This window comes from Cyclopterus lumpus, chromosome 24 (assembly GCF_009769545.1).
Source record: "Cyclopterus lumpus isolate fCycLum1 chromosome 24, fCycLum1.pri, whole genome shotgun sequence".
NCBI lineage: Eukaryota > Metazoa > Chordata > Actinopteri > Perciformes > Cyclopteridae > Cyclopterus > Cyclopterus lumpus.
Window position 1 is genome coordinate 9,945,490 of NC_046989.1, and position 22,823 is coordinate 9,968,312.

The 22,823-nt window shown below is 41.4% G+C and overlaps 1 protein-coding gene across 1 annotated transcript; it reads right to left on the reverse strand.

The window, feature by feature from the left end:
- Positions 1-765: 765 nt before the first annotated feature.
- dusp10 (dual specificity phosphatase 10) lies at positions 766-9,355 on the reverse strand. Its single transcript, XM_034528346.1, has 4 exons — positions 9,108-9,355; positions 7,113-7,942; positions 3,713-4,075; positions 766-2,968 (listed from the first exon to the last, which is right to left on the reverse strand). The coding sequence occupies exons 2-4, from the start codon at positions 7,894-7,896 to the stop codon at positions 2,703-2,705; spliced, it is 1,413 nt and encodes a 470-aa protein (XP_034384237.1). The 5' UTR covers positions 7,897-7,942; positions 9,108-9,355; the 3' UTR covers positions 766-2,702.
- Positions 9,356-22,823: the final 13,468 nt, after the last annotated feature.

Here is a 22,823-nt window from a genome sequence, read left to right on the forward strand (position 1 = left end):
CTTTTGTTTTCATGCAAACTATTGAGAGCTGAACAGAAAGCAGAAGAACATATGAAGAGAAACCATAATTTGTGAGAAAGCTGCATCAAGTCAGCTTGGTAAAATATAGGACAAAGCTTGTAACTGCAGAGTTCTTTGGGTGTAAATTTCATATTCAAACTTCAGTTGAAGGACCGCATGTTTTTTTATTTCTTGGGAACTTTGACAGCCCTTGTGATTTATTAGATCAAAACTGGATCAAAGATGTGTACTCAAACAAGTCTCTAAAATTTAGATAAAAAATGCTCACTTGATATTTGGCCATGCACACAGTCATCTCAACAAGACGAGGTCTTAACACTGTGTGCCTGGTGATATACAGGTAGTTAAAACATATGCATGCCACCTGGGTAAGAAGTTTCCCTTTTTGTCCCATCCATCCATCCATTATCACCCGCTTATCCGGGGTCGGGTCGCGGTGGCAGCAGGTTCAGCAGGCCGACCCAGGCCTCCCTCTCACCCGCAACACTTTCCAGCTCATTCTGGGGGATCCCGAGGAGTTCCAAGGCCAGCCGGGAGATATAATCCCTCCAGCGTGTCCTCGGTTTTCCCCGGGGCCTCCTACCAGTTGGACGTGCCCGGAAAACCTCTAATGGGAGGCGTCCAAGAGGTATCCTGACTAGATGCCCGAACCACCTCAGCTGACTCCTTTTCGACACGAAGGAGCAGCGACTCGACTCCAAGCTCCCCCCTGATGTCCGAGCTCCTTACCCTATCTCTAAGGCTGAGCCCGGCCACCCTACGGAGGAAGCTCATTTCGGCCGCTTGTATCCCTTTTTGTCATTTTTCAATAAAGCTGACAGTTTAAAACTGACGAGGCTGAAATGCAAAAAGTTGATTCTTTTCAGCGACAGTGTAAACATCTGCAGTTATGATCAGAAGGAAGGCAAAGTAGCACTAGCAAGTTGAGCATTTATTTAGCCTTTCTCTTCATATCTATAGACACCGTCGTTATAGGAGTCATCAGTGATTATATTCCGGTGAATGAAGGTAAACTTTATGAGCCTGCATATACTCTTTACTACACTACTATTCAGTGGGGAGTCATTTTACAATTCACATTGGTATTCAAATTCCCCTTCAAATTCCACCACAAGATCAGAGTTACATAATGAGCATTTTAACCTCAAGGCTTTGAATACTATGTTCTCAAATTCTGCATATTAATCGGGAACAGCAGAAATAAATCTGTCTGTCACACAGAGACCAAGAGCTGCTTTCTTTTCTGGGAGTTCAAATTCGACCTCGGTGTGTTCAGCATCTATCCGCACGTGATGGTGAACCATGCGCAGGCCCAGTGGTGACACATAAATTAAGGCATTGATAGAGGCACTAGAACAGCACGTGACAGCGGCGCTCGCCTCAGCAAGGCAGAAGAGCTCACTTGACTGTAGCTTAGTGTCAGCGACAGAGTTGCAAAAGATTAGACGAGGGTCACACTGCTCTACTGTACCACCACCGTCCCACGACACTGCGACCCACGGCAGAAAGACGATGTTTGTTTGAAGTCTGGACCTCAGCTCTGCTACCTTAATATGGACTAAATCATAGCTCAAAAATGTTGGGCTTTGACACAAACAAATGTAGCTACATAGGAACTCAGTCGAGTTCATTTCAACAGAGCTGGGAGCAAAAAGAACAGAAGCAGGCAGTGAAACTCCTCCGTTCTGTTACATTAAACATCACCAGTAGCCCTGTTTTACAATATTCACTGATTATTTTAAAGTATTCTTTCCTCTGCCAGCAGCCATGCATAAAAAAAGCTCTTATGGCTGTCTGGTAATATATACTGTGTATTGCTAAAAATATATGCATATGTGGATGCAGGAATGGCAAAACGAAGATACTGAAGCAAACACCCGAAATATGAATCTGTGGTTCCGATGACTTCCATAAACCCAGAAGCTGCACTCAAAAATAAAACCCACATTATTTTCTCTTGTACACGCATCTGCGCCAAATATTACAGCATAACTGTATGCACCATGAACATATAGAACTGAACAACAGTAATTACATTAACATTAAAATGGTATTTCAGCAAAGAGCTGGAAATGTTTCGTAATCATTATATCATTATCATTATATACATATAAGATCAAGATCTCAGTTGCATTCCACTCTGAAATTATTGCACAGTAAGCCACTGTGGGCTCGTCATGGTCTCCCCCATATACCCCTGTATAAAAATAGAACAACAACATTAACACACCAAACAAGTCTTCATCTTTTTGTTTATAATTTTTTTTTTCCTTCTCTTTGACAGGCACTGCCGTGGCCAACCCGCCTGAGTCTGCAAACAGAAGCTGTGTGCCACAGTGTGAGCTTTAAGAGTGTCTCTTGTCAGTAATTGCCCCTAAGCACATAGAATATCGTTTGCTTTTCCCTCATGTTTGCTCCTCTGAATCACAATGGAAAGCTTCCCGCTGACCGTCGTCTCCTCCTGGACTTCGGCCAGGACCAAACAGTAGGGATTTTTGGCATATCTCATCACCACTGACCCAGAGCTTTGGCACTCCAGAGAGTCCAAGATGAGCATGAGGAGATTCAAGAAGAATGCAGTGGCTCTCATAGTCCAACGTAGCTCATAGAGCAGCCGGTCTCTCTTGAGAGAGAGCAGTGAGAGTGAGTACATGTGCGAGCATCGTGTCCAGAGGGTTCGGTTAGACAACAGTTTCTACACCAATCAGCTTTGGTGTGAGGATTCGTGGCGTTATTCCGTTGTTGAGGTCCTCCTCGAACTCCAACAGCTGGCCCATGAAGTTGAGGTTCGGGGAGATGATGGGCCTCCTGGTTTTGACAAACTTGTAGGCGTCTGTCATGGTCATCCAGGTGTGCTTCATCAGATAGGCTATTACGATGGTGGCTGAACGAGACACGCCTGCCTGGCAGTGGATCAGGAGGCCCATACCTGCTTGATGGGCTTCCTCTGCAGAGAGGAACATTGAAACAATTAGAACATGGTCTAGTAAACGCTTTGTTCCCTCGGGGGAAGTTTAGTCATCACATTTGACAAGATATTCATAACATTTCCTTTGTGAGCAGCCGTCGGTCTCGGTCTGGTTATTGAACCTCAGTATTATTTTGGTACCAACTGAAATGAATCTGTAGCATGTAGAGTATTGATAACGTAGTGCTCAGTTTCACACTTATTCTGTGATCAGATAGTTCTACATTAAAATTATAATTTGGCGAAATTGTGTTTAATTTGGGGAAATACCTTTTGCAATCCAAAACTGTAGTATAGATTCTGGTATATACATTTAACATTTAAGAACAGCATCTTTTGCAAAATATTTTTAAAAAATACCCAGCCATACATCATTAATTTTCTATCCATTTCCTACTCATTTCTATTTAGCATCACAGCAGACTGCCAGCATGTATTGGCCAAAAGCACCATGGAAGCAACCTTTTGCCATTCACAGGCAGAGAAACATATACAACAACAATGTACATTACATTTAGGCAGTTTTTAGCATCACAGCGACCCCTGGTCTCATTATTGCCTCGCAGCCTTGTGAAAATAACTGCTTCAAGCCTATTGAAATTAAACTCTAAACTCTCAATTATTCTTTGGTTTAATCGAGTAGACTTTACATTGTCTTGAAAGGTCACAAGACATGTGTGTTAGCTTACACTTCTGCAGTGAAAACAGTGGAAGTTTTCATACCGATGAATTCAAACGCCTCCTCAAAGTACTGCCGCAGGTTCTGCTTGTTGCTGTCTGTGGCGGGCAGGCGCTTGTAGACGAAGCAGCCCGTGTCGTAGTGGAAGAGCGGCAGGTGGGTGGTCACGTTTAGGATGTAGCCGATGTTGAAGCGCTGCAGCAGGTGGATGTCCTGAGCGTCGTGCTCGTTCCCCAGATAGAGGAAGGGCAGGATTGGTGTCATCTCTGCGTTCTCTATGTCCGGCGTGGAGGGCAGGGAGTGAGGTAGCGGCCCGGTCCGGCCAGCAGCAGCGCCGGGGTCCTCGCGAAGGTGCATCGAGTGCTCGCACAGGTTCTCATGGCTCTGCCTGAAGCAGCTCAGGCCTCCTGTGAACACAAACGGAAAGATTGTGACGTACGCTCAAGGTGCAGTGCTATGTTTTGTGTTTGGTAGACGGGGTGAGCAGGAGGTCAAATTATTTAGCTACAAAATGAATAAAACTGCCAAATGTCATTTTCATATTTACTTTATAGTTTTTTCTTAATTTTTTCCCTTTCTGATTGCAAATTGGACCTTCTTGGTCTCCTTGCATGGCTTCAATTCCCACTGGAGCCCTCCGTGCTAAAAAAAATACATGCACCACATTGCACGCGTTACAACTGAAGAGGACGCTTTGCATTCACGTCTGATAAAAGCAAGGACAACTGCTGTTAACGTGATCGAAATCTCCACATTTACATTTGGTTGTAATTTGAATGTCTCCATTTGGATAATAAATCAATATCAAGGAATCGAGAGTGTTTCCATTCGCAACAACTCATTTCAAAAAGGAGATGAGCGGCCAAAATAACTACTTTAACAGTCTCCACTTTCTAAATCGAATAAGAAATCCCCCTCGTTAATCTGCCAGTAAACGGGCAAACTAAATGTTTAATAAACTTCTCACTGGACATCTGCAACTCTGTATATAACTGGTTTGCACCTGTTGCTAGTGATGCCATGGGCCAAAGTTTCCCTTCAGCACAAGAGTTGTGGGGAGGGGTGGAACGTGTCAGACAAACAGAGTATCAGTTCATGTATTGTTCACGTTGCAAGAGTTGGCATCATGCCATGTGAGGTCATCGCACAACTTCCCCCCTGGTGACCAGACAGGTGGTTTCACCATAAAACAGCCATTGTTACCCATGAACAAAGACATTAACCTGATGTTCTGCTGGGAGTGGAACAGCTCTCGCTGTTATGGGATGTTGTGGTAGTACTTACACTGTGGTAAATATAAGAAAGGGAAGTCTATACAGGCCCTCTGACAACAAAGTCAACAAGAATTTAGGGCAGAAATAAGAATAGGCGGAATTTTGACCGATATTTATGTTTTTTCTTCACACGAAACTGTATTTATGAAGACCGTTTTATCGGTGTTTAAAAACCCCACAATCTCTCATAAAACCTTTCTAACAACACAACATCTTTATTACACATAAAATGTGTTCACAATGCCACGAATAAATGATTTTAACAGACTACATGTTCCTTCATCTTAGTGGTTAAATAGAAACATTTTTTAAAAGAAGATCAAATTTCTTTGGGCACTTTTGTGCAAAAAAGTTTCAATTTTATTAACTTATAAATGTGTTGTTGTGTTGGCAAATGGTTTAGCAGAAACAGAATAACATTAGTATACATTTGTAGACGAATTGAAGTCCAATATTCACTATCTTTTATCTCTGTTTTGGTCTCAACCAACTCCTGAGAGAAGCATCTGGCTCTTTAGCTGCTAAATGCTCCCTTCGTTCACCAGCTAGTCGCTATACCTTTGTCTGTCGTTTGGGGTGCAGTGTGTTTACCTGAGCTTTTTCCCCAGAAAATGAGGTTGATCGAAAGCAGTGAGACAGGAAAAACAATAAACGTGGAGCCATAAAACCATCCAATGGGCTAAACTAACCTCCAAACTATAAACATTTTAGTTTGCTGCTGCTGTGATATTTGGAAGCCAACATCTTATGGCTTGCATCAACAAACAGTGAACTTCCTATTTTCAAACTGAACCACAGTCTTTCTTTTCAGGTCCAACTCGGCTGATAAATAACTCTTCATAGTAAACTGATAATAACAGAACCTCCAGGGGCAGCACTTTGCTGTGAGATGAAACCTGTCATTATGATCTGACTAAACTCAAAGAGGAAAACATCAAAGCTGATCACTTTCATACAGCATAGGCTCAGTTCCTGCTATGAAAAGCCTTGCAAAGACCTCTCACGCCACAGACCTGCTGTTTTCAGTGCTTCCCCTAAACCTTTAGACCCCGCTGACATGTTGTTTATGGCATTTCTGACGGATTAAATTCAACTTATTACTGCTCTTGGCTCCAGCAGGGCAGAGACGCACGTTTTTTGTGTTTCCAGTGTCGCAGAGTGTCACGCAACAAACGTATTGCTTTGAATCACGACTACGACATGCTGGTAACTGAGCAAATACTGCAGTAAATTGTTTAATTGCATTTATACATGCATGGTCCAAATATGTCACTATTAATACTGCTTGTAATAACAATGCCCTGGCCCTTTCCCCTTGACAAGGAATTAAGCAAATGAAGAATGAATCAGCTCAGAGTATTAGAAGTATTCATTTAAGCATTGCAAATATGTTCTGCTTAGGGCTGGTTTTGTTTTTATGATTTGGTCAAATGTTAACCATTGACTGATACATCCAAAGTATTTGATTATCAGACATGTAACTTGGAGGTCTTTCCGGATCTGAAAAAAGGACTTATAGATAAAAGTCAGGTTGAGGAGGTCTTGCATTTTGCAAACCAGGGGAAGAAAGAGCGAGACAGTCTGCCTGTTCCTCCCACTGAGACGAGCTTCACACACACACACCGATGCAAGATGAGAGACCGGAGAGGAGCCTCGTCCTTCAAAGCGCACAGGAGGACCAGAGGACGGAGACAAGAAGAGAGATCAAGGTGCCGTGATCTCACGATTAGACGTTGACTGGGAGGCATTCAGAAAACACTCAGCCCAGCCCCCAACATGACATACTGCTCCAGCTTCAAACACACACACACACTAAAGATAGAAAACATGGCAGCAATCCAGGGACTGCCATCTCAATAGGCTTCTTTATGTACTAAACAGCTGCTCTCACTTCCTGCTAAATGCTTAATTAGTGTCATATGGAAAGCTGGTGAAGAGCTTGTGCATATGTTTACGTATGAGGGATTTAGATTGAGCGTGCTCAGGCTTGATTATACGTGCAAAAGCTGTTGCGTGTGGTAACCGCTGTAATGTTTTAGAACAATCTTACTTTCTTTACAGATGTCTCAACTAATTTACTTCATCCAGTCAAACTAAAACCCTTGAAACTGCGGTTTCTCTCCCCTTTTTAAGCAAGACAGCCTTATTTATAAACCTTCTTCGGTGTTACCTTTGAGGATGATGGGGTCCTTGCCCTCCCTCCTCAGTGACTCCAGGACCACATGGAGTGGCTGGGAGAACGTCAGCCGGTTGGGGTCCATGGTGCTCTCATCGTAAACCACAATCTCTTTGGAGAAGATGCCCTTATAAGAGTCCTTGCCCTCGCGGCAGGAGATGAGGTCCAGCACAGTGATCTTGCCCTGCTGCAGCCGCCGCCGGCTGATCTTGTCGGAGCAGTTGATGTGCACGGCCCCCCGGATGTGGCTCTTGTTGTACTCCATGAAGGGCCGGCAGTCGATGATGACCGGCACGGGCCCCACAGGGTGTCCCATGGGGCAGCAGGTCATCCGTTTGGCCAACTCATTGGGGTGGATGACCCTCACGCATGACAGGGCCTTCGGGGTGCCCGGGGCGAGACTGGGGGCACTTAATGCTTCGTGGTTGCTGACCATAGAGGTGGGCGGCCCGGCATAGCTGAGGTTGGGGCTGCTTGCACTCACCTGGCTGTGGTTGATGCTCTGGTTGTCCTTCTCATAGGTAGTCACTGAGCAGCAGCTGGCACTGCTGCATCCACACGACAACGAGCGCGTGGAGCCCTTGGATGAGGGCATATACGTTACAAGATTGGCCGTCGCCCGGATCTTCACCACGGTGGTGCTGATGACTGTTGTGTTGGTGCTGCTGGTGGTGATGGAGTCCAGGTAGCTGGTGTCCAGGCGCAGTTGGAGTTCCTGAGGTCGGATCGGCCTTGGCAGCGCCACCACAATTCTGTCGTCAAGAGGAGATGGAGGCATGGGGACGCCGAGGGCTGGCCGGTTACGGAGAAGTCAACAAGCCACTCTGTGGGCACAGAGATGAGACAAAATATGAGGCGAGGATGGGAATATTTGACCAGTCTGGCTCATTGAACTCTGCATCTACACAGATTCAGATCAGAGCTGTGAATGAAGGAGCAGAGTGCCCGAAGAGCTGCTTCCTGTCTTGATCAACATGCAAATTAGAAAAAGTCAATACCTGCAGGGCAACACCCAACTTGGTGGGAAAATGTAGGCGTGAAAGACCGGCCCCTAATAATAAACAGTGAAATCATTACAGAGTCTCTTGTAACTGAATCACTTTGAGTGTAAGTAATATGAATCATCCTCCAAATACTGTTCTTTGTGTGTGTGTGTGTGTGTGTGTGTGTGTGTGTGTGTGTGTGTGTGTGTGTGTGTGTGCGCGTGTGTGTGTATGCGCCGCGCGCGCGCGTGTGTGCGAGCGTGCGTGTGTGTGTGATGTTGAATTTTTCATTCCAACTCTGCTCTGTCTGATCCAAAGCTTTTATAACAAGAGAGGGGGAAAAAAGAGAAAAAGAGAAAATACTGCATCAACGCTGCGCCGCAGTCGGGTCTCTCCCCCAAAGTCGGAGTAAAAAAAAAGAAGAAGAGGGGAGGCAAATCCTTTTGATCGCCAGCCTGAGCATTTTAAAACCATGTCATCCCGGCATATTATGTAAAGACACCCGCCGAGCACTGCCTGTCCCGGCCATTGCCGTCCTTTTAGTACGGTGCAGGTTCAGCCGAAGCAGATATCATTCATGGACAAATTCATTGAAGAAACCGGCATGAGAACGTGCCGAGAATGTGATAAGGCGTTCAGGACGAGACGAGCTGATCACATGAGCCGAACACTATGGAGGAAATTCAATTTCACAGCGCTGTATTAAATACATAAAAAAATTAAGTACAACATAAAATCCGACGGTTGCATTTTAAGGTGGGGATTGTTACTTTGACGCACTGGTGCGATATAATAAAAGAAACAGCTGGAATAAAACACTTAATTCATATCATAAAAAATAACAATATAGCATACACCAAATAAACTACTAATCAGCTCAAAATGGTAGCAGCAATTTGGTATTCCTCTTCATTAATAATAGAAGGAAATCTCTATGACTGTGCATTTCAAAAACAACTTGTGCCTTGGACATTAATTTCCCAACTTGACTTGTATTTCAGCTTACCGGTGTGTGTCGCGGTGCACTGTAGACGGATTTATTATCTCCGCTCGGTGACAACGTTGCCTCCATTCAGTCCGTCCCAGTGTTGTGGATCGGCAACATTTTTTTTGTACTTTTACCTTGCTCCCCAGAAATAATATTGAAGGAAGTCTACCAGCCTACAGAAGTTGCGCAGCGGGATTGACGCGAGTGTGAGCCAATGCGCGGCTTCATTAATATTAAATCTGATGCTTTTTTACAGTGAGGTCCGGCCCTGCGGTGGGCGGGATTTGGCCGAGATATCTGCCTCTGTGGCTGGGTGGAAAGGAGGGGGATGTCGCTTGAACTGCCTTCAGTCCCACGAACGAACAGGGATGATGTCACTGGCAGCCAATCAAAAGTCTCTCCAGGAAGCTCGAGGAAGAAGACGCGGTGCCTTCACGTGCCGATCGAAACGCTTAACGTATACAGCAAAATGGATAGGCCCGTAGAGATCACCCCCGCAGCCCCCGCACTGCGGGGGGGCCTCGCAGTGACAGGGGGCCTCGCATGGCAATTTTTTTTTTTTAATCCAACACTAGCCAGCGCACTCGGCCGTATTGCGGCTAAGTGTCGGCTGACTCGGCTGTGTTCTGGCTCGATGCGGCCAAATGTGAGCCACCTTTGACACATTTCACCGTTGCCATGTCTGGCCCAGGTGTAGCTGTTACTGACATGGGCAGATTCTGTCTGAGACATGGCAACCGGTTTATCGGCTGCCGAATCTGGGCCGAATAATGTAATAAATAAATAATATTACATTACGTAATAACATTAAGATATCCCTCATAGTTGTCTCTCTCATATAAAGCTACACAATAAAAAAAGTATTTTAAACTGGCTTTATAAGTTTTAAATAATAGTTGTAAAGGCAATCGTAACAGGCAACCACTAGGGCCTCCTGCTACGCGGACTGGTGTTATTGTTGGGCCGCGGTGTATTCTGGGAGAACTACGAGGAAATTTCTCTTGAGGAAAAATGAAACGCACATTTAAAAGTGGTGCCCAAAAGCGGCAATCAAAACAGAACATTTCTGAATTAAATGCCAAACTTCCCAAAATTACAAGTCTTTTTCGACCAGCTGGTGAAGGATGCACTCATCTGCCAGAAGAGACAGGTATTGTACTGTATTGTACAGCTCCATGTCACAAGAGAGGCTGTCAGGTCTGGCCATCCTTAGCATAGAGAATAGTTTAGATGTAAAGAGCGTGGTTAAAGACTTTGCACACAGATTTGCTAAAAGACGCGCACATGTGTATTCAAATGCAAACCTGTAGAAAGTAGCCTACCGGTGTATCGACTATATGTAGGCATATTTGTTATGTTGTTGTAACATATGTTCTGTTTGAGCTGTTTGATAGGCCCTAGCATATGTTTTGTTTCTGTTGGAATACATTTGTTCTCTGTTTGAGCTGTTTTTTCTGATTGAATAAATTTCCCTCAAAAGAAAAGCTTGGGTCCTGTTCGTTTATCTTTGGATAATGACCGCCGGACAATACATTATCCCTTACATATGGGGGGGGGGGTCTCAGGTTTATTCTGCAGGGGGGCCTCATGTGTTTCCGTTACGGCACTGAAAATGGAGCTCGATTATAAAAATATAATTGAAGAATATAATAGCTGTGTGCAGCAGTGGCAGATTAAGCAAAAAAAGAAGCAAATTTGACATGCAAATGATGTGTTCAGTGATGCGTCACATACATCACATGACACTAAAGACATTTTGACATGTGATAAAAAACGCACGTGTAAATATTAGAACTAACAGGGTCCTGTATTGAACATGATCACTGGTACAGTCATGGATTACATGGAACTATTATTAGTAAAAACCAATCCCTTGTTCCTTGGTCAGTGGGCTAACCTTTCACCAAATGTCATCTAAATCTGTTTTTTTATTTTTTATATCCTGCCAACTAATAGTTGAAAAAACATTCGGGCCAAAACTGACTTGCGTGGAAGAGGTAATATCAACTAGATTTAATTTAAATAAAATCTAACACCTGTTTCCAATAGGTCTAGATGTCTTTAAAATGAATGTCAATGTTCTTTGTCTGTTCATTGCCTGTATATTTCCTCACTCTTTCAAATGAATCATCTGCAGGCCTGCGGAGCTTGCTTAACGACATCTGCACCTTTATAAACAAACAAACCGCTTCTACATAACCCTATCCTCATATTGCTTTTCTGGGATCTTTGTCTTTCTAGTTTTCCTCAGGTTACATTTACACTTCAGTCAGTGTAACAGTGTACACAAATGATCTGGATATAGATTATATGCATCTATAACATTTGAATGTTCTGTTTTATGATGTCAAATGTACCCGCAGACATTGGCTTTTTGTCGAGGGAACCAGTGCAATGACAACTTCCGGGGTTGGCCTACAAAAATATGTCATCCCTTTAACACTCTATTCTCGGTTTAAATAACAGAACTTTAAGGACATAAGACACTTCAGGCAGCCGTGAGTCACACGTCTGACAGACTGCAAGTTTGCTGCTTCATTTCCTCACATACTCTTTTTTTCACATTAAAACATCAATTGACCTTTCTTTTTAAAGCTCTAAGGATACATAATGGCTCTTTGAAAGAGTAAAATGACCAACCTACTGTGACTGTAACTATTATAAAAAGAATTGATGAACAAAAACTTCAAAATTAAGATCTGGCGTGTGTAAGACAACAAAAGTGACCTGTATCTGAGATAGGAGGGGTAACATTATTGGTAGTAATTAGTACTGAAGGTGTCTTTGGCAGGAGAGCCATTAAGCAAGTGCCAAGTTGGCTGGCTGTACAGTCCCATATGACAGGAGGACCCGTGTTGCAGAGAAAGGGTCTTTGCTGGCTTCAAACCCCAAATATAATCGAAGCTCTCTATTTATCCTCTTTGGCAAACTGAAACAATGCAGGGCATGTATTATTGCCTCTATTATTAGCCCTCTGTACAATTATTTTTAAATGGACACAGCTGATCAAAGCCTATTCAGATTGGATTCCCAGCTACTCCTGTTTCACTTGTGATAAAGGGTAAATTAACAAGGACCCCCTGTGTGTGCGTGCGTGCGTGCGTGCGTGCGTGCGTGCGTGTATGATTTGTGACATTTAATCTAGTGGACAAATTGTTTGTAACTTCAGTGTTTATTCATTTTATTAAAAAACTGAACGTAAGATTCTTTAAAGATATTGTCCTGTAAACAGCAACAATTGACATGAAAAACAGAACCTCCAAATTTGATGATTTTAAATATAAGGATCCTTTGTAGTGGTGGAAAGTAATCACATTCACTCATGTAATGTACTTAAAGGACTCGTGTGTAGGGATTTCGAGGCATCTATTAGCAGAAATGGGGTATAATATTCATAAGTATATTAACGGCATATAATCATCTGAAACTAAGAAAAAAATGTTTTCGTTGGCTTAGAATGATCCATTGACGAAGTCTGCCAGGTTGCACTGCCATGTTTCTACAGTAGCCTAGAAGGGACAAACCAAACACTGGCCTTAAGGCCTTTTCACATTGTTACGCTACCTGAAGGCCACCGTAGTTCTCCAACACATTTGTAAAACTGCAGTTACGTGAGCCGCCGAGAGCAAAACCGTAGTACCGCCGGCCACCATTATTTTTTCTTTACTACTTATATCCTGCTACATTTCAGAGTGTTGTACCTTTTACTCCACTATACATTATCTGACAGATAATATTTTAGATATTGTTATACTGTAGTAATGGTAGAAATGTGAGTTGGTGAAGAGTTTTTTAAGATGAGAAGCAGATGAGATCTGTTGGGAGTTCAAACATTGGATGCAACAGGACCTGAGCAGTTATGTAAATTCAACCAGTTCTGCCTGTGTGGTTTGTTTCATTTGGACAAATGTTTGTCAAGCTGACGTCATAATATTATTTCTGGCTGTTGAGAGGCTTTTTTCAGTTCAGAGTGAATGAATGGGAGACAAGAAGATGAGATTGATCACCAATAACCAAGTATGCACCATCAATTCATTTTTACAGATTTGATGGTGCAGACTTGGCTTTGATCAGGAGTTCAGGGTTTTTATGGAGTCATGTTAATGATGTCGATCAGAAACAATTCAGATGCTAACTGGTTACCTGGAAGCTATGCTGGTTAGAAGCACCCAGTTCTAATTAAACTGTCGATGAAAGATTTCTGAACGATGTTGAAACGATCCGGTGAAAAATCAAGTTTAGTTCTGTCACTTAATTTGTAGAGGCTTTGGTTTCATTTATTAACGTGCTTTAAAGGCAAGTGTCTGCGCAGAAACTGCCTAAAACACGTCCGCACACCGGGCCTGCAGGCTGGCTAGTGGCCCACAGAGGTATAACGGCCAGTTTTACCGGTACCGATGCCCGGGCTCCCGTCGGACGGTTACCCCTATACGGCCTCTCTTACACCTCAGGGGCTGGATGATGACGTTGTGGAGACTTCGCTCTCGATAGATGACTCAATCAAGGAACCGATTAATTGATGGCTCAAAAAGGCTCAAAAACAAGGCCTTTCCTGGCCTTTGAGAGAAGCTCCTTAACTTACTAGAATAGTTTAATATCAAGTTATACTCAGGACTTTAGTTGGCAACACCTGCTCATATAGCTCAAGACAACTAAGGATACTTTACATTGACCTCAGTAGTACACATTAATACAAGACTTTGTGATAAAGCATGTAAAAAAAGGAATGATATCGTAGTACGGATTATATCAGTTACATACATCAAACAGATTATATTGTTGCGTAAACCCACTATATAGGTACTCTACCACAAAGTTAATAGCTGCTCCTGTTATGCAGTCTGCAGCGCTACAACCACCTTAGTCCTAGATAGCTTTATTATGAGAAATAACACATACATATTAAAGAAGGATAATCGATAATGCAGAGAACAGTAGATGCATAAACCCTTCTTTGTTCCGCTGTGTGTGGGATGCATATGTGTTTGCAGTCATTGGGAGGGCAAAGTGGTAAAACACACCACCAACAGGAGGCACTTTCTTATTCTAAAAGGCCCTGTGTCTCTTTACCATTAGGATCGGACGATTCCCAGTTACATGTGTTTGTTTCTAGGCCCCTGATGATACACAGCTACATGTGTGCCTATGTATTGCCTCTTAGGCCCCTAGGCCCTGATGATACACAGCTACATGTGTGCCTATGTATTGCCTCTTAGGCCCCTAGGCCCTGATGATACACAGCTACCTGTGTTCCTGTTTATTGTCTATTCATACAGAGCTCTCTATCTTGTGACTTGTTCCTAAAGAAAAGTATGAATCCTGGTCTTCGTCTATGATAGATTCTCATTATATGCCTTCTAACAACCAAAACATCCATATGTCGGTTTACTAGAAACTACATTGATAGACTAATTTGCTTTTCTAAATAAGTCTTGAGAGCAATTTAGCCTGATTTGTGTTCATTGGCAACATTAGAGGAAGAGCTAGATTGTTGAAGAGCAAGCTAAGTGGTTGGCCAAGGTTTTGGGGGAGAACACAGTTGAGATTGATCCAATGACCCACTGATAAAAGCCCTTCCTGGGAAATATGACAGGCTGCTCACAGTTGGTGAGGCATTTCCATCAGGTGGTGGTCTGTCAGAGAGGGTAGGCGGGGCTACTGTAAAAGGCCTACTTTTTTTTCACGGTCTCTGTTAACATTGCAAGTAAACTGTTTCTAAGGCAGATCACAGACGATTAAACATAAAAGAACAAAACTGCCAACTAACTAACATTGAACAGGTATACAGGTATAAAGGTCATTTCTAGGAGGTTGCTTATATTGGCGCTTAAGTAAACAACATGCTTTAAAACGTATGGCTAAATATTTTTTATATTTTTTGTTATCATTTGATTATTAGCTCGCCACAATATCGAACATATACTTTTTGTTCTCCCTTCAAATGTCAGGAAGGTACTTTGTACAATGAGCTGTCAATACATTTCAGAGTGGAAAAAAACAACATATCCCTTTTCAATATTTTATGCTTATTTCCTTTTTGTGATGTTGCTTTAAAAATGGAAAAATTAGTACCAGTGATCTCTTCATTTTGTTGTCACATGAAACTGGGAGCAGGTGGATGTTAAAATGATCACTGCTGATGAAAAAGTTTACAGATGCTATAAGCCTTTTTTATTTCATTTAGAAGGCTCAACATGAGTGAGACCGGATTGAGCCGACTATCTTCCTTCATAAATGTCAGCCCATGGAAAACATGACAGAGTGTGGCTTTGTGTATCTATTTAGAGATTACACACATGATGTGAGATAATGTCAACATTTGATGTAAAACAGTAAAGTGGTTTTGTCTTTTTCTTTTTCTTTTGTTCGTCACGGAAAATATGACTGATCGTGGTGCAGTATGTGCTGGCCCAGATGAAAGACCCAAACCACTTCCTGTCACCAGCGAGGTGCAGACTCTCAATGTCACATTTAAAACCGTGCAAGAAGATCTCAACCTTATGTAACCTTGGAAACCAGTTGTCTTACTTTTACAAAAGACCCTGGAGACAGTGTTTGACTTACAAAATAGCTCATTTACTAATTGCTGTTTTTAGTTTTTAATATGCAAAAGACTGCCCCCTCGCGCCCAGTATTTCATCCCATCTGTCCATTAACTTCATTTCTTATTCAAGGGTGAGGATTTAAGAAATGGATAAATGTTGCTACTGGTGGTTTCTAAGAGGGAACAGCACAGATGGGCCTACTGCAGACTCACCAGCTTGAAAAGCAACATGTGCAGCAATGGTAAAAAAAGGACACTGCCAAAGATTCAACAGCCTGTCGACCTATGCCCCTTTACTTTTTGCATATTTATCAGCTACGAGTCTGTTGTGTGTCGTCTGTCACACAATACAACACACAGCTTCAAACGTGTCTAACCTCTTGAAACTTACTGGGCTGCTCTTCCTCCCATTCTAACTCATTTTCATTAGCTTCATTTGGCAATTTAATTGACTGAGCAAGACCTTAACCGAGGGGATACAGCTTTCCAAATAAGCATTCTGTTCATCATTAATGCTCGGGCTGTGTGGCTATCCTCGTAAAAAAATGTCTGAAGCCCCCCCCCGCCCAAATAATAAATAAGAAGAATTAAAAAATCTTCAGCCCAGTCTGCCGATGCATTATGGTGCCTCTTTCTGAAATACTGACACACCATGACTGCATGTCTTTTTTTTCTTCTTTTTTTTTTTTCTTGGATGGAAACTACATTTCCTCGATACAGTTTTTAAAGTATACTCACAGCATAAAAATAAACTGGCAAACACATATCAAATTTCATCTCACACAGATCAGTAATTATTAGTCACCACTACACCAACATACTGTATGAAATTAAATGTAATCATGTTAAAATATGTCTTATACATCTTTGTTTAAAGCCAGGGAGAGCATGCTTTCATGTTGTGACATGAATGTTGGAATACTAAACAACGACTCTTTAACAGTTCAATTATATTTACAAGGCATTATAGAAGAGATAAAAGTCTGACAAATAATGTAACCTATTTTTTAAAGAATCGTTGGTGACTGTTTCAGTATTTCAACTATTAACTCACTCTTCAACTGACATATTTCAAGGATACACTTCCACTGACATTTCAAATCCTTTCAAAAAGGATGATGACATTATGTAACAGTTTGCATCCTGTAAACAAGCGAAACAATGCTTTAAACCAAACCAAGAGCACGTAAAATCACAGAAAAACAAATAAATAAGATAAATCAACAAAATATTACTATATCAATATGTTAAGAACGACAGTATTAGCAAGGCATTTCATAACATTTCATCTGGTGATACCAAAACCAACTCGCAACCCTTTGGGAAGTTCCAACTGAAGACTTAGAACTACTGAAATTAGCTGATGATTGTAGGCAATGAAAATAAAATCTGCCAAAAGAACAATGTCTCTTTTTAAGTGCGAGGAGGCCAGTGTCTGTGACAGATTACTGGGAGAAGTATACTTTACACCTAACAATAACAGCTACATCACTGAGCTCATAACAACCCTATTTTCTTCTGAGTTGGACCAGTCTGCTCAGTATTATTCATTCAAGTTGGCATGTCCCTTTGCCTGAGGAAGGTTGAATCATTCTCACGGTCACTTAGCAACAACCAAATATTGTTTGGTTAGCGATCAAAAAATGTAAACATTCGCTCTCCCTTGCTCACGTATACACTCACGTTTATAGTCGGTGATGAAGCGTCACTAATCTTGGTCGTGCTTGATATGTACGTACAGTGACAGTGTGTGCTCTTGCAGTTTTGGTTTACCTCATGCTCTGATGAAATCTGAGATAATGATCTAAAAAATAGCAAATATTGTCATTCTCCCTGCAGTGGGAGCCCAATTTAATTCTGACCTTATCCCAGAATGGAAGCATATCATACACATGGGTGGATTTACACGACTGAGGGCATTAGATGATGTCTTCTGATATTTATACCCATCACCCACGGTGAGTGTCTGTTTATGAAACGTCTTCTCAGAGGTTATAAACCAAACTTCTCCACCGTGACCCTTGAGTGGAGCAACTCATCAGAAATAAATCTGCTGCCCTTAACCTTTGAAACAAACACAGGAATGACACAATATAAATAACAATGACTCTCTCTGCGATGGTTGCTAATCACATCTAAATAGCAACTGTTTCTAGGAAAGGGGGTCACCTGCTGCGTGGCTGTGTGGGAGCCAGGGCCCTTTAGCTCTGCATGGCTGTCCCACAGGGGGCTGAGGTTTACTCTTTGCTGGCAGCTGCCTCCATGCTTCGGGAATGGACCGCTCTGGACTGTATCTGCAATAATAATACTCTATAGTAATGGCTGTAATGTAAAGCAAGTCAGGAATTACAGCACACAGTTATCTGGCGTTGTTTAAATGAGAAACTAATGCATTGTTTGTCTTTTATTATAAGAAGATTTTCAAATATGAGTTAGTGTCTTTCCCTTCGTCTCCCCAGGCACAGTTGCTAATACTGCTCATGCTAACTCCTCAGCTTCCCCACATTATTCTACACAAGCTGTTGCAGCTGTCAGAAATGTAAAACGCTTCACTTCCTGTATGACAGTGGATGATTTTGCAAGGAAAAACGTACTCGACACCAGGTGTATAGAATAGCAAAACCTCTCGTGAATCGAGTATTGAATAATAGATGTGCTCAGTTATTCAGAGAATAGTAAACAAATATTTAACTTTTGCACAGGCAACTGAAGGCAGATCATTTACGATATCTATGGTGGACACCTAAATCTGAGTTTTTTTAGTATTTATTGAGACTTTTACAAAGTTTGTAAATTTGAACTAAAACCATCTAGCATTTTTAGATATGATAGGATAAGGGAGTTTCCAAAAGCTTATTCCACCAGGGAATGTGTGTCATTGTAAAATTAATAATACATTTGCATTGTATCCCAATGGAGCTGGGATAGGCTCCAGCGCCCCCGCGACCCTAATGAGGATAAGCGGTATTGAAAATGGATGGATGGATGGATGTATCCCAATGGAGAAACATATTAAAGCTTGTTGATGCTATTCTCCTGCTACATGGGAAAATGAATTAGCATGCAGTGGAATTTCCTCCTTTAATCAACACTGTTAAATAGCTCGGCATGATAACATCAAACTGATGTCATTACAGCTGCTTTACATACGCTGGACCAGTATGATGAATAGTTGCACTTGCAGATTGTGTGAAAATGAACCCGTCATATCAGCCTTAATTTGACTGGGCTTATTTGGCCACATTATATATTGGTATCGGACCGGATATACATGCTGTTATGCAAACAGAAAGTGATGAACAGGATGTGACAAGATGGACAAACCGTCATCAACTCAGAACAAAATAGAAGACACTCCACTCCAAAGACCATATTTGAACTGAGACCTGTTTCAATCCTGTTTACATACCCAAACTTCATCTGCTAAAAGTGGTGGAATGAATATAAGTATATTTACTCAAGTACTTTTTACTTAATTGTACTTACTTGAATATGTCCATGTTATGCTACTTTATACTTCTACAAGACTAACATTCTAAGGAAAATACTATTATTTTTACTCAACAACTTTAATTTGACTATTTTTGACCAAGTGATATGCTTATATGGTATGATGCAGTAATATACTAATAATCAGTAGTCTCCAGAGTATCTAAAATTGGCTCCATATTGACACACTTAACATCTAAATGCTCTTAAAGGTGTTTGGTAGTAAAATGTATGATACAATATTCAAAACATTTTATTCAGCGCTTTTACATTTAATGGAGTATAATGGACCATAGTATTTCTACTTTTACTTCAGTAAAGGATTGGAGTACTTCTTCCACCATTATCCGCTGGTGAAGAGAGCTGTGTAGTTGAGAGCTCAAGTTGGGGTTTGCCACGGTCAATAAGGAACTTTTATGTATCTTATTTTACTAGTGTGTGAATGGGAAGAATGGAAAGTCTCTAACAGATCATAATTAAAAAGGAGCAATGTTTAATGTTGTTGTGAAACACTGTCCTGTGAAAAACATGCATCTCCAGAACATGAGCTAAGAAAAATATCTCTGTTTTGAGAACTATGACAACTCCATTTTCAGATATTCCAATGTGTAAAATAATTGTCTCAACGCACAACGAAACACTCAATTCTTCGGTTTCCCTGAAAGAAATGTAATCACACAATTTATTCTTACTAAAAGAATGAATTGTGATGTATGTTATTCTGCTACCTGCAGTCAAAACCATCAACTACTTTAGAAGATTGATACTTGATACAACAATCCTGCAGAGAGCACATCAGGTGAGCCAACAATCTGTCTTCTAAGATTTTCTCTCCCTTTATCTGAGTCTCCTTGGAAAACTAATGATGTCCTTTCATGCTCATCTCCCCTTGTCCTCCACAACTGACAAAGTGGAAGCCTACAATGCAGGAAAGCTGATTAGTATGCAAATGACTGGAGAGAGAGAGAGAGAGAGAGAGAGAAATGAAAGCAGAGAGGCAGTAGTGGAGAGTGATATGTGTCTTTTGGTGATGTCATGCATCCAAGCGTCCAGGGTGACCGCGGCGGTGGTAACGGCCTGAGTCAGAGGATGACATCAACGAAACAAGCTGTCAGACAGGTTGTGAAAGGCGCTTAGTTTCACGCTCCCATTGTCCTGTGGTTTAATGCTGTTATTCAGCCTGCTACCGGCCTTACCATTTGTTAATCTGACCTAACACACTGTTAAACACAGGACAAAGACACGCAAACAGCAAATTTAAAGGCCAGCATAGAAGAAAAAAAAGGCCAGTGGCGAAATGTCAGCCTGTAATACACCATCACGGCTTTTTGGATACAAAAGAAGAAGCACACCGTTTTGAGTTAGGTCAGGCAATGAAAATGTACATGCAGAGAGATTGAGCAAAGCTTGAATTGATTAGTTTGGTGGTTGGCATCTATATCATGGAGACTTTGAAGTGGATACAAACATATAGTGTCAAATAGAAAAAGTCTAGGGATATTGTATGTTTTTATTGTTGTCAACAAATGCTATGAATTAAAACCAAACCAACACTGAACTGATTCTACCAACAATGATTGTCTGTGTGGCCAAAGCCTGATACTTCCATTGTTTTCTGAAAACTATTAAACTTACACATCAATGAGCCACTCTGTTGTACTGGATGACATGTTCCTTCATCACAATGAGCATGAGCACTGTAGTTTATTGTGAGTAGACCTCCTGACACCGTCCTGCTGCCATACCTAATACTGCACAAAATGTGTATTGATCCACGATTGAAAATAGTCCCCTTCAAAGGTATTAATTACTCCGCTTTGGTTAACATCAGATGAACCCTACAGGGACCAGCTATTGCAAAAACACAACTTAAAATATAAGTATGTATCTGTGTGCTGTGTTTGAAGTTGTACTTCTTCAATTCAAATTAATGCGTTTGGAGCTGCTACAGACAGGGTAAGGAAATTCAGAAAATATTAAATATAGTTTTGGTTTTAATGTGAATTATTACCAATAAAATAGATGTAGAATATATCACTAAACTTATCCTTTAAGATAAAGACATGAATATCATCAATTCTTTGAGCTAAATGCTAACATCAGCACGCTTATATGCTCACAATCACAATGCTGACATGCTGGTGTTTTGGTGTAATGTGTCCCGTTTTAAGTGTTATAGCTTGCTAATATTCACTAATGTAACACAATGTAAAGCTGAGGCTGATGGAAATGTAATTTGTTTTGCAAACCAAAGTAGTCGATGACGACTCTAGATGAAAAGGTAGTGGATCAATAACATCATTACAGTTCATCCTGAGGGAAATATGAATGTCTGTCACAAATTTCATGACAATCCATCAAGTAGTTTCTCTCAAAACAACAAATGTGAACCTCGTAGTTAAATATACAGAGGATCACCAAAGTAATTTAGATACATCCTTGTGAGACCATAAACATCTGTACAACTTTGGACCACAGCGGTTGACTGACAGACCAACATTGCCATGCGATCCCTGGAGCTGTACCGCTTGTGTGAAGATGGGTCCAAATACATGGGGCCGGCTTCCATCCATTGTTTCTACAGAATTCTTATAAATTGTTAAAAGCTTTTTTTCACTAACGCATTTAATAACTTGTCATTTAGGCAATAAATATCCGAATGACGAGTTTTATGTCAAAGTTATATAATATTGAGAAGTTCAACCATGTTATCTCAACTAACAGACATTCAGGGGTGAGAGGAAGTGTTGATTGGAAGAAGGATGAGTAAAGGTGGAAATGTAGAGACAGACAGACAGAAACTCTCCAGCTCCCACATTCAGTCAAAAGGCACAAGGCTTTGTTTTATTTTCCAACCACACAATCCCCCACTGTGGAGGCCTGGTGCACTAACAAACAAGGCTTCTTTGGGGTCAGGTCAAGCTCATTGCTCACTGTGCTCACACAGAATTACAGATAAGTACAACATGAGTCAGTGGGCACATGAGTCAGTGCTGTGTACGTAGTTAACAGGTTGATTTCAGGAAAACCGCTTCAAAGAATTGTTCTACCTATCTGGTATAAGACCTGTAGAGTCTCAGAGTGTGAAACTCATTCGCAGACTGCAGGTTTTTAGAAGTGAGTGTGTGGGTGTGTTGGTGGATGACATCCCCTCTCAAACTGTATAAATATCCATTATGCTTTCTTAAAAGAGTAGGAACCGAAAATCTAAGATTACATGTTTACTGAAAACGAGTCATTATCCTCCTCTGTATCAGCAAAACACTCTTTCAGGGCAAGAAAAGGGCATTCATTTACAGATGACCTCATGTGAATCCTCACAAAAGAGGCCCACGTGTTTTATCTTTCAGAGACTCTTCAACACTCTTAAGTCTGAGATGAAGACATTATGTCAGACACTTGCACTTGACTGGAGAGCCCCCTGCAGGAGAGGGCTATAATGACTCAATTACGTCAATACTTTATTTATGTGGCAAACCGGGTAGTTCACAGTTAAAAATAAAATAAATAAATCTATATTTCCTTCCACCCCTAATTATATTTATAACCTCAACAAGCGTTTAACTCATGTCTCTGGTCACATCACAGATGCAAGTCCAATATTTACTCAATTTCTTTGCTGTTTTAGGTCTCCACCAGATAATGAAAACAATATCTGTCCCCTAAGCAGCTAAAAGATCCAGTGTCTTGTCTCCTGAGCA

Bases quoted from the DNA above. Each gene is read 5' to 3' on its own strand.
- dusp10 (XM_034528346.1), bottom strand. From the start codon at position 7,896: ATGCCTCCATCTCCTCTTGACGACAGAATTGTGGTGGCGCTGCCAAGG. The intron at 4,076-7,112 runs GTAACACCGAAG...TTGTGTTCACAG, and splicing joins GGACCCCATCATCCTCAAAG to GAGGCCTGAGCTGCTTCAGG. The intron at 2,969-3,712 runs GTATGAAAACTT...TCCTCTCTGCAG, and splicing joins GGAGGCGTTTGAATTCATCG to AGGAAGCCCATCAAGCAGGT.